General features: G+C 31.9%; 1 protein-coding gene and 1 long non-coding RNA gene across 2 annotated transcripts; both read right to left on the bottom strand.

The window, feature by feature from the left end:
• Positions 1 to 4,206: 4,206 nt before the first annotated feature.
• LOC115228346 lies at positions 4,207 to 4,916 on the bottom strand. The gene is made up of 3 exons (XR_003883209.1): positions 4,783 to 4,916; positions 4,585 to 4,750; positions 4,207 to 4,552 (listed from the first exon to the last, which is right to left on the bottom strand). It is a non-coding gene; the product is annotated as an uncharacterized LOC115228346 (long non-coding RNA).
• A 1,935-nt stretch (positions 4,917 to 6,851) lies between these two features.
• LOC115228353 (serine palmitoyltransferase 3-like) lies at positions 6,852 to 7,481 on the bottom strand. Its single transcript, XM_036498918.1, has one exon. The coding sequence runs from the start codon at positions 7,479 to 7,481 to the stop codon at positions 6,852 to 6,854; it is 630 nt and encodes a 209-aa protein (XP_036354811.1).
• Between the last annotated feature and the right edge of the window lie 5,669 nt (positions 7,482 to 13,150).

Here is a 13,150-nt window from a genome sequence, read left to right as displayed (position 1 = left end):
AGCAGGTTGCAGTCTTAGCCTCCCTATTAATATACGTCAAATAAAAAATCACATAATTATCCCTTTTTTCCTTTTTATAGAATAATTGTGATTTAGATACATTTTTGAATGTATACATTTTTTTAATCATATGATAAATGAAAATCTGACTTTAGAAATCATGATGCATATTCTCGATATGATTTATTATATTATTGTAAAAAACTATTAAGCTTGAATTTATTGAAGTCATAAATTAAACAATTTTATATGTGATGGAATTTAAAATATATTATTCATGCCCCGCCGCAAGATTTGATGAACGTATGAATATTGACTGCCATTAGTAACCAATTTAATTGATTGGTTTGCAGGAGGCACCACGAGCAGGTTGCAGTCTTAGCCTCCCTATTAATATACGTCAAATAAAAAATCACGTAATTATCCCTTTTTCCTTTACTAGGATAATTGTGATTTAGATACATTTTTGAATGTATACATTTTTTTAATCATATGATAAATGAAAATCTGACTTTAGAAATCATGATGCATATTCTCGATATGATTTATTATATTATTGTAAAAAACTATTAAGCTTGAATTTATTGAAGTCATAAATTAAACAATTTTATATGTGATGGAATTTAAAATATATTATTAATGCCCCGCCGCAAGATTTGATGAACGTATGAATATTGACTGCCATTAGTAACCAATTTAATTAATTGGTATGCAAGAGGCACCACGAGCAGGTTACAGTCTTAGCCCCCCTATTTTATAGGTCAAATAAAAAATCACGTAATTATCCCTTTTTCCTTTACTAGGATAATTGTGATTTAGATACATTTTTGAATGTATACATTTTTTTAATCATATGATAAATGAAAATCTGATTTTAGAAATCATGATGCATATTCTCGATATGATTTATTATATTATTGTAAAAAACTATTAAGCTTGAATTTATTGAAGTCATAAATTAAACAATTTTATATGTGATGGAATTTAAAATATATTATTAATGCCCCGCCGCAAGATTTGATGAACGTATGAATATTTACTGCCATTAGTAACCAATTTAATTAATTGGTATGCAAGAGGCACCACGAGCAGGTTGCAGTCTTAGCCCCCCTACTTTATAGGTCAAATAAAAAATCACGTAATTATCCCTTTTTCCTTTTATAGGATAATTGTGATTTAGATACATTTTTGAATGTATACATTTTTTTAATTATATGATAAATGAAAATTTGACTTTAAAAATCATGATGCATATTCTTGATATGATTTATTTTATTATTATAAAAGAACTATTACCCTTGAATTTATTAAAGTCATGAATTGAATAATTTTAATCTTAACACTAGCAAAAAAATAACGGATATAATGTGCATATGTGATGGAATTTAAAATACATAAAACTCCAATAAATAAATGAAAACTGCGCAAAGACTTTGTCCAGCATTCAGTCTCTAAAAAATACGCATGATTATCCTTCCTTCTTTTTATAGAATAATTGATTTTTATTTTACGTATAGACATAATCAATATGATAATTTAGACATAATCGATCTCATGAAAATCGATCTCATTATTTTGATAAATTTTTTTACAAACTTCAAATGCCAACCTTCTTCTTAATGAAATGAAAAAAGAAATTAGTAGAGCTACATCGGACCTGGGAGTCAGTCCGACGAAGACGCACTGCGGATCGAGAGGCAGTTTCCGCGTAGAATAGAGACCGGGTCGTGTTTGAAGAACCAGCTAGCCTCCATCCGGTCATGGGTCTTCAAGGCAATTGTATCGCTGAAATAAATTGTATTTTAATAAATTGTATATCATTTTTGTCGCACGTACCATCGATATTTTTATTATTTATTTTTAGCTAAATATTAATTTTTGTCTGATGACTCGGCGCCACATGAGTAAATCTATAATTCAAATTAGCATTGAACAAAAGTAGAATGTAAAATTAAAAGGGCCCTATTCAACCTATTCCTGAAAGATTTCCTGGCCCCTAGGATTTAATTGAGGGGTTTATGTTTCTATAAATATTTTATTTTTTGTCAGGTTTTTTTATTTGTTGTTGTGATGTCGAATTCTAAACGTTTTCGAAAAATTCCCAAGGAAAATAGGATTTCTAAACTCATCTGGGAAGAAAAATATTTCATTATTGAGGTCAATGGAAAGGCTTTTTGCCTAATATGCAATTCTATTATTGTAACTTTAAAAACGTATACAATCGAACGGCACTACCGTTCCCACTCTATTCTTTATGAAAAATTCACTGGTGTTTCTCGGACGAAAAAACTAAAACAAATGAAAGAAGATTATTTAAAGCGATCATCCACTTTCAAAAGTGGGACATATTCGTCTAATATTAACCTGGCATCATACAAAATTAGTTACCTATTGGCTAAAAATATGAAGCCTTATTCTGATGGCGAATTATATAAAACGGCAATCGAAATATTTGCATCGGAATGTTGTTCGCCCGCTGTTTTCGATATTGCACACAAGTTACCTCTAAGTAACGATACTAAAATTAGGAAATAATACCACAATGAACTCACGGATATCCATCTAGATCAGATGTTGCGGATTTCGACATCTAATATCGTACCAGATTTTGAAAATATGACAAAGTAGTTTATAAATTCTTTCATTCATTGATATAACAAATGCGCGGCGATAGGACGCAACTCTAAATTCCATGTATACAGTAAAACAAAAATCATATGTATTTTCTTCAGTTCAACCTGAAATAACAAATATCTTATCTTCATTAAGTTGACAAAGAAATGTGCGGCCCCTATAAATAAAAAATTTGATTTTTGCGGCCCCTGGCTCAAAATTCTTGAGAACCACTGCTTTGAACCATCTATTGCCTACGCCTGCGGATCATGGGTTCCGCGGTTATCGTGGTCCAACAAAAGGCGAATCGAGAAGGTCCAACAAAGGGCCCTCAGATTAACCGATCATTGGTCGCACGATAACAAACACTCCGGTTCGGCTCCTCTGGAAGACCTGATCAAGCTAAAGCTCAGTCTGTTTGCAAATGCCCCGTTAAAAACGGCCTGCTGCCCGGTGCGATCTTGTGTGGGCTCGTGGAAAGATCACTGAGCGAAGATGAGGTCCCTGGTCGAGTGCATCGGGGTCACGTGACTTTTGTTTGATTTTTATTGTGGTCTTGGCGGTTAAATAAAATAAATAAACACTTAAATTGCCCTAATTATTACACTAACTGGTATCTTCAAAGTTGAGATAATTAGCATTTTTTGGATTATTTATTCGGTGCTCTTTTTATAGAAGTAGAAAGACATCTGTTTAAAACGTTACATTGTTCAGGACGTTTGCCAAATGGTTTCTGTTTTCGTTGTTAACGAGTGGTAGTTATCCCATAATTATCGAAATTTTTTTTTGAAATGTAAAATATTATTTAGTTTTTAATATTTAAGTAGCAGCAGGAGATAAGATGGAATAGCAATTCCCACGCAAGATGGCTATTGATATGCGTTGGAAAGCCATGTCCGTTCCCGATAATCATTTCTCTTTCTGCTTGCCAGGTCCCCCAGTTTAATAAGGAATTTTTTAGTTCTGGGACTCCCGACGTCTTGACTGGGATCGGGGCAAAGATATGAGGGTGCGAATTATCGAAATTAAGAAGTTGGAATGCTCTTATTTTCTATTAGTGTTGATTTTATTTTGTTCTATTTTGAGACTAGTAGAAAAGTCACAATGTTGCTTATTTGTAAAACAAAGACGTGCTTGCTTGCAAAACAATTTTGGTTCCAATCATCAAAAGAAATTGCTTACCGATCTGTTGGACAACAGACTTTCTATAGCCAATTATACTTGAATGGGCGATATAGAAAGAATATAAAAGTGTTTATCAAAAATTGATTTGTACAAAAATGATTCGATTTTTAATTTACTGTTATTTTTGCTAGTTCAGACTTTATAATCTCAGTGTAATTTTACAGGTGAAATAAAAACATTGATTAAAATCTTATTTTACTGACCAGAATGAGTTATAATTAAGTGTAGTTAAAAATACGACCTAAAAAGAATTCTATCTATAAGTATAGTATAAAACAATCGCGTTTAATAAAAATATCACCAATATGAAATAATGAATAAAAAATTTCATTTAAAAAAGTCAGAAGCAATTCTTTTTGCACTGCTAAGTAAATTGATTCCATCAACGTTAGTCATTATACATACAACTCCACGAATTTGTGAATTTTTATCCGTAGGTTGTATTAGTACCACAGAACTGCCTCCAACTGAACATCCTGTGTGGTAAATATACTTTGGGGCACGTGGATGATCAGAAATAAACCATCCAAGTCCAAAATAGTCTTTCTTTGATTTATAATGTGGGGACCACAGTTCAGAAACAATGGTAGCAGATAGATAACTATTTGAATTAGCTTCATAACTCTCCAGCATAGCATTGGCAAACACGTTTATGTCCAAAACTGATGACAAAATTCCACCTCCCGCATATTTATGAGTCGATTCAGCGTATGGTGAGTTCACGATTTCATTACAAGAATTAAATTTGTAATATCTATATGTAATAGTACTAATTTCAATTACAACCGAGTTCTGTGGAAAATTATTGTGTCGTTTTTATCGAGAAAAGTGTCGTTCATTGAAAGAGAATCAAAAAGTTCTCTAAGAAGTGATGGAAACGATTTTTTTGTTACAGACTCACATATCCCTGATACCAATGTCCAAGCAAAAGTACTGTAATGGGTTCTCGTTCCTATACAGGACCAAAATCATTTCAAAATCAACCTGGAATAAAAAGTAAAGGATCATCCTTAAATAGGGTAAGTGCACTTTTCACGTCCTTGTAACACTGTTTGATGTGAAATTCGTCAATTTCAGAAGTTGGATTATTGTAGTGGCGGATTCCACTCGAGTGCGACATGAGGTGTCGACACGTAATAGAACACAGTTATATAATTTGAACATATTTTACTTCATTTCCGTCAATGAATTTAGCGGGCCAGTCAATATTGTACTTCGAAATAGGATCGTCTAAAGATAAAAGTCCTTCCTGTATTAATTTCCCGACAATTGCAGCAGTCAAGGGTTTACTGATGCTCCCAATTCTAAAAACTGTTTCTGGTTTACACTCGACTAGGTTTTCGATATCAGAGTATCCTAGCCCTAATTGCTCACTTCAAAAATAAAAATACCTTCTGCCCAAACAATAGAACCATTCACGGAAACGGAAATAGCTATACAAGGAAGTCCATATTTTAACTAAAAAACTAGAGAATCAACATTTTACGACTTTAGTATATTGTAAGTAATCTTTGGACTTTGAAATTATGTCAGAGTAAGAGTCGCGATTGATTAACTTTGTAGAAATTTTTTCATTCGTTGATTCAGAATTAGTAGGATTGTGTTTAATTGGATATAAACTGAATGCTAGAGTAGAAGCGACCCCCAGAGTTAAATATTTACCAATATTATTCATACAACCGCAGATTTAAAATATAAATATCTAATAAATTCTCAGGTAAAAAATAAATTTTTAATATAATGTTAATATTATTTAAAACAATATTTTATGAAAACATTTAATATAAAATAATTTTATCAACTCTGTCATTACATTTTCAGGGATAACAATTTGATAAGTTAGAATTACACAATTGAATTTTTTTAATAAATATTATTTAAAACTAGTTATTGCAACGGTTCTCGATCGCCGTTATCCGGGGAAACAGTTTGGCAATCCGCCAGGCTGCTGGGCTTCCCTTCAATTAATCGATCTTAATTAATTTAATATCATTAATGGTTATTTATAAAAAAAATTAATAAAATATTTTCTATGGATACCAAATGTTTTTAGATTCTAACAAAAATCGTTACACAAAAAATGCTCTTATTGGAAATTGGTATGAAGAAAGACTGCAGGTATAAATCTCTATCATATATCAGTGGATAAAAAATGATTACAAAAGTAATACAACATATGACCAAGACTTTAATATTCTTTCTCCAAACGTTTTAAAAAGAAACTGCGTAAAAAGACCGTTGGAAAATACTAATAGAAATGTATTTTAATAATTTTTATTTTAATCGAAATAGTTTTTTGAATTTGGCAACCAAGAATCTCCTAATACTCCTTATATCACTTGGTATGAAGAGTATTACAACGGAAGATCTCAAAATAGTCGAATTCCTCCAAAGAGAAAATGGAATACAAATTCAATGAGTTGGATTCCTGAAAAATCAGATTATCCTGCAGAAGGTTTGAATTTTGGGCAAAAATAAAAGGAAATGGAATGAAATTTGGAATTTTAGATTCGCTTAAGCTGCGATGGCAAAAAGAAATCAGCGAACTCAAGTCCCCGTCATATCTATCCGAAAACAGAGCAAAATATCAGGAGTACCAATGGAAAATGCCAAGAAATGATGGAAAATGTCATCGAATCGAGTGTTCAATTTCAGAGAATCCGTAATCTTTATGTCATATTGTAAGATACAACAAAACCGCCAAGCAATGGCAATTAAGGGGGGACTCTTCCTATTTAAGTAAAGACCCAAGTCCAAATATTTCTTATTTAAAACAAAAGTAATTATAATCGTAACTACGTCATTCTAAACCACTAACAGGAAAATCAATAACTTAACTTTGATTATCCATTTTTAAACAGCTACGTGTTAACAAAAACACAGGTTTCACTATCTTATATACCAAATATCACAAAATATAAGTTTTTAAATGAGATTAATAGTGAAATGGTAAAAAATTTTAAATGAAAATGAGCAAAAAGAAAGAGTAATTAAATAAATGTTAAACTAGCTCATCTTGAAGGAGTAAAAGTCTCCCATTTCGTCCATTACCCTCAGAGTCTATTGATATTAGTGTATTCATAAACCTTATCAAGCATTTCCCGCGTATGTCCAGAAGATATACAAAATCTAATTCTTGCCCCCATCAGTGAAGTGGCTGGAGAACCAACCAAAGTCAAAGCCAATCCAGAATCCAAGCTATACTTGCCAATCAAATCAATTTTTGCCAGAGACGAAAACACAACGGGAACGACAGGAGAATCCCTGTGTCCGTAAACAAGAAATCCCATTTCCTTTAGTCTTCTCCGGAAATAGCTGAGATTCCGTTTTAAAGACTTTAATCTCTCAATTCCAGACGGCGTCTGTATAATCTGAATTGCCTTGGAGATCTGAGTTGCTACTGGAGGTGGCATAGTGGTACTGTCCATAAAACACGAATTATTCCGAATATAGTTTATAAATGAGTGTGACCCAGCAAGATATCCACCACATCCACCAAAACTCTTTGTGAATGTACCCATGAGGATATCGACTTCTCTGGGATCCACATTCCAATAATCACATACTCCACCTCCACGAGGCCCAAGGGAACCAATGCTGTGAGCCTCGTCGATAAATAAATATGCCTTGTACTGCTTCTTTAGACTAATCAATCGCGGTAGTTTGAGAATTGTACCCTCCATACTTATGGCCAATAAATAAAAAGGGAAAACCTGTAAATCCCCTCCACAATAATCAGTATTTTGTTATAGGGACGATGTGTTCGTGGCTGTCCGTGTATTATGGAACTACGGAGAAGTCGTTCAAGATCATCCATGTCATTGGTTTTGAAGATTTTTATAGTCGCCTTCGAGAGACGAGATCCCAAAATGAGGGACATGTGATTGAGTTGGTCGGATATGATGAGATCTCCCTAAAATGAACCCAGAAATTCAACCTTTCCTACCAAACAGGGAATGTTTAGTGCATTCGTGGCAAATCCCATTGGAAAAGAAATTGCAGCCTCGGTCCCCAAAAATGCTGCCACTGTTGTATTCAGTTCTTCATGGGCATCGAAATCTCCCAATTCCGAAAACGAAGAACACGTTCCTATTCCATATTTCTTTATGCTTTCTGCCACTGCTTCAAATGTAGGAGAAGTCGATTCCGGTTGGGCAAAGTCCAAATAATTGTAGGATCCCATGTTTATTAAATTTTTAAGAATTTTTCCAGTAAATTTAAAAGAAATGTTTCCATCGTCGCTATATCTCTCCGCCATATTACACACAACTCCAGGAGGTCCGCGGATAACTCTCTCAAAGCAGCTTCTTGCTCGTAAATAAATATTTCGTATGTAGAAACTTTCGAAATTTCTCAAAAGTGATCTGAAACCCTTTTTATGTACATTTATCGACTAAATACAGGAATCTCCTTTTCTATTTTTTTGTGCTTGGTTAGACCATATTTTTCTAAAAAATCGCGTAGGTGTCCGAGTAGGTAAATTATGACGAATACGCAATAGCTGTGGACCGAATACCAAAGAGGGACTTCTCTGCATTCATCTTCTGGCCCGTACTGATAGTCCTCCTTTTCGTAGTAGTCACTGATTGTCTGTGGATATATTTGATTAAAAAACCATTTCGCTATTAACAAAATGTTTAGTTTCCTTTCGAGCAACCATAGTTAAACTGAGGTTAGCAACAAAATCAAAAATATTAATTTTTAAATAAATTTAAAAAATATAAATTAATCTAATTTGTATTTGATTTTATTATTAACAGTACAAATCGTTCCAATGTTTTGACATGTAATTGTTACAAAATGCTACAAGAGCAATGTGAATTTTTTATTGATTTATGTGCCAATTGTGGCATTATTTAATCATTAGTACTAAAGAAACTCAAAGTATTATTTTGATTCATTCCAATGACCTTTTTAAATTAAATTCAATAATCGTTGCTTGACAAATAAAGATTAAAAAGTTTTAATTTAATCTTCTTAATCAATGAATGAGTCTAATAGTCCACATAAAATAATAAATTGTATATACTTATTTCAAATAAACTTGAGAATAGTTTATTAAAAATGAGTTAGTGTTTTTATTTTTATGCAGTTTGCAGGAGATACAGCTGACCAGCATAGTGAATAATGACTGCACTAAAATTAATTTATTTTAAGTTGTTAAAACGAATTTTACATTTAAAAAGATCCATTTTTAAGTTTTTTTATAGAATTAATTTTTTCAGCAATGTTCTTTATTCGTTGATGTCGTATCTTATCTGTTTGTCGTTTTTATCATTTTAATTTAACGTTAGAATGATATTTTTTAAATATTTTGATTTTTAATTTAATCTCACACGCGCCTTAAAAATGCCTCAGAAATAATGTTTCGTGATTTAGCAATAAAAAAATATTTATATAAATTATTCAAATGATAAATAGGACCACTAAACAAATCATTTTATTGCCTATGAGAACACCAGCTGTTCAGATAAATTTTATATCATAAGATACATTGCTATCAAATTCCAGCAGAAAACTTTTACGAGACTCTTTTAAATTGATTTTATTTAATTCTTAATCCGTTTACTCTTATTGGTTTCATTTTATCAGCTTTCTTCTGCAAGTTGTCAAGAATGTTTACCTCATATTTGTTATCTTCTTGCATACTGGCAGTGTTTTTAGGTAACGGTGCTTTAAATATAAGCACGGAAATTTTTTTCAGTTTAACTTTGTCCTAGTGATATTTTTACAATTTTGACTATTCCATCACATCTCAGTCCCGAAGGTATTATTTATATCATTTATTTGTGCATTACAAGAACTCAATGGCAGGCAAATCGTATTTATGTTATTTTTCGAACCTTTACTTAATTGAATAAATCTTGATCGACAATTCCAATTTTTATCAATGTGTTTGCGTTTTTGTATCTCACCTTTCAAGCGTAAATTGTAAATTTGCCTCTGATCAACTGGATCTCTCCCTATACTGCCCGTTTTTTCCGGTCTCAATTTTTAATTCTTTTTCAATTTAAATTCACTTGACAAAACTCTTTCGGACAAAAGTGCCAATAAGTCTGATGATAAGCTCTCCAAGAAGCGTTTGACAGTCATGTTTTCCTGCAATGATATAGACAAAAACTTGAACTTTTTGTTATTAGAAAATCTCATCATCCTGGAGATTCAAAATCAACCAGCTGCCAGTTACGTAGTCACCTTCATAAACCGGAAGATTTTCACAATATCGTTAGGGTCCGGTTTAGACAAGTTCAGCTGTGATTAATATTTTTTCAATTTCAAAATTATTGAATAATTTAAGATACATCTCTTTTCATATTATAGGTGAAATACGATTTTTCGACATCCGTAAGCTATTTGGTCACATCTATAAACGCTGCCATTGAGAACCACTTTATTTTAGAAGCAAGGACTAAACTTCTGGTGGTTCTTCTTGAAAACCTTCGAAAAATCGCAAAACGTTTTAAAGTTAAAGAAAATGTTGACATGTTATACGAAGAGGGGTAAAATCACCAAAAATGGAAAAAGATTTAAATATATGGCACGCTCTAAGGTAAATCGCTTTTTAACAAAATAGTAAAGAAATTTTAGTTATAAATTTGTCAGCATAGACCTTTTTGATTAATAAAACTACACCCAATAAGAAAAAGTGAGCTCTCCTGTTTCTTTGCCAAAGTTTACAAGACATCTATTTTTTAAGTACTTTGATTTTTTATCTTTTTGAATTCTCACAATTTTGATTATTTTTTAGAATTTTGGATTTTTGGGGAGATTTTTCAAGCTAGAACGATTGTTACTAAGATTGGTTTCCATATTCAAAAAAAATCCTGAACTCTATCCAGCAGAACAATTTACGTTGATATAGCAAAAGTATATGCATTGTATTTAAACTTATACGCATTATCATATTTTTTTAAAGTTTCTTTACAATTTATCTATTTTAAGACTTCGGGGTTTCCGTAATTCAGAATTCAGCATGAAAAAAATCGGAATGGTTTGCAATCCCATTGTCCCTAATAAAATAATCTATTTTTTAAATATGAACATTCATTTGTTTTTTGTAAGATATCTAATATTATTGTACATAAATTTATTTCTACTTTTAAAGAAAAGGAGAAAAAAGGGAAGGAGGTGCATTAGTGCCACACCCTCCCCACTTCAAAGGGTCAGTATTTAATTAGGCAATTAATTATTTTCTTTTTATTAATAAAGGTCGTTTTTATTTTTAATCTCCCTAACCCCAGAACCCTTAAACTATAAATCAGGTCTGTATTAATCCAACTAAAAATAAAAAGTACATCAAATTAATCAAAAAATTGATTAAATGTTAACATGTGAAAAAGCAATAAACTGAACTTTTAATAAAATAATTATTGCACCAAAAACCATTTTAGGAATTAATAAAGTTACTGTTAGTTAGATTAAAGATTAACAGATAAGGCTCATTAGTAATTTGCGATAGTCGCCAGAAGACTCGCTTTGAATCGAATTAGAAAGTGCTTTTCCAGTCAATCTCTCATATTCCTCAGAAATATTCAATAAATCCCTCTATATGTCAAAACTACAATTCCGTCACCTCGCGTCGACTGACAATTACAAAATTCAACAAATCTTCGTCGGTCCCGGTCCCTTGAAAAGATTTCTGTAGAAGAGAACTGTAGAATCCTACTGGATGGATAGTCCACGAGTCTAGAATTTAATTTTTGTTTAACTTACAAACAAGTTCCAATAGTTTCTGAGCATCACTGTTAACTTTATTATTGACTGACTTTAAAAAATCATTGTTCGATAACTTAAGAATTTCAAAAATTTTTGAATACAGCTCGATATTCCTGAATGCAAGCCGCAGCCTGATATCGGTTTTGATCGACAAAGATTTCATTAAATAAGCTGGTGTCCTTAATCTTTCCTTTTGTGTTGAAAAGTTCATTGAGGCTCTCTGCTTGCTGTCTTGCAAGTTCTCTGTCAACTAACTGCTCAGCGTTATTGTTATAGATATAATTTTGATTATCTGAATCGGATAACTCATCCCTGTCTTTCTATTTTGAATTATAACTATGATCATACTTCAACTAATCCAGTGAGGAAGGTCCGCAAAATTCCACTTGTTTCTGATTTGATAAGAGCTTGTAATGTTTTTTTAGATCCTAAAAATGAATGTTATTAAATTGACTAGAATTAAATGTCCTTATAAGTTCTGCTCTTTCTGCATTCGTTCTAGTTAGCAGAACGGCAATCAAAAGTGTTTCATTAGTTCCAATTCCCTACATTCTTCTTAAACCAAGATTTTAACTTTTGTGGCTAAAACAATATTCTCTTGGGAATTTTCGTTATCCGACCTCATTAGAGCCAAAGCAAGTCTTCTAAAATCTCCACTCAATTCACTTTTGATTTGTTCACTCAAGTCCTTATAGAGGATTTTGTATCACATGATACTTTATTATATAGCTTGCTATATTGGCTGGCAACAAGTTGCTTTTGATAATTTGATGTATTGCTCAGAAACTCACTAAGAGTACTCTCATCTGTGCCTAAACGTTATTAGCCATTCTATAAATGTACCTCTGCCTTTCATGGCATTATTAACTCTCTCACATTCAGAAGTTACCTGAAAGTTATCGTTGTATCTCAGAGTCCCTCTTGATTCTTTTATTTCAAGTCTTAATGTCATTCAAAACAGACGCTTGCAAAATTAAAAAATTAACTATTTATTACCGGCGTTATTGGAATTTATTTTTTCTCCGAACGAATGTCAAATTACGTAGAATAAAATTGACATATTTTTTCGAAAATTTTTATACGAAATGGATAAAGCAATAACTATTAAAAAATCTTAAAGTTCAATAGAATCGAATTTCTTCAAATTACTATATTGCTATGGTAACTGTCATTCAAAAAGAAAAAAAGAATTGCTATTTTCATTTTAAGTTAGCTGGTTAAGTTTACAGAAATTTGAAAAGTTTTCAAAAATTAGATGCATGAGTGACATTCTTAGTCCCATCTGGATCGCACTCTAATGACCCGAGAGACTCCAGATGCGATAAAGAGGGTTCTCTATTCCAATTTAATATTTGTGGTTCTCGCTATCATAATCTGTGATTGCGGTTGAATTCAAAGTTTTTTATCCTATCAATAATTTTACCACTAACTTTTTGCGTTCTGGCAATTGTTTCTACAAAAATCTTAGAAAAGTATAAGTAACCAAATGATTCAACATCCGAATAATCGTTAATGAACACTGGGATAGTTTCCTGGCTCTACAAAGCTATGTGATAATATAGTTATGTGGTGAATTGAAATCATATAATTGGATTTAGATAATTGTTTAAATTGATTGATGTTTTACTTTTTTTGA

This window comes from Octopus sinensis, unplaced genomic scaffold, assembly GCF_006345805.1.
Source record: "Octopus sinensis unplaced genomic scaffold, ASM634580v1 Contig10374, whole genome shotgun sequence".
In the NCBI taxonomy this organism is placed as follows: Eukaryota; Metazoa; Mollusca; class Cephalopoda; order Octopoda; family Octopodidae; genus Octopus; species Octopus sinensis.
This window is presented reverse-complemented; position numbering and strand designations above follow the sequence as displayed.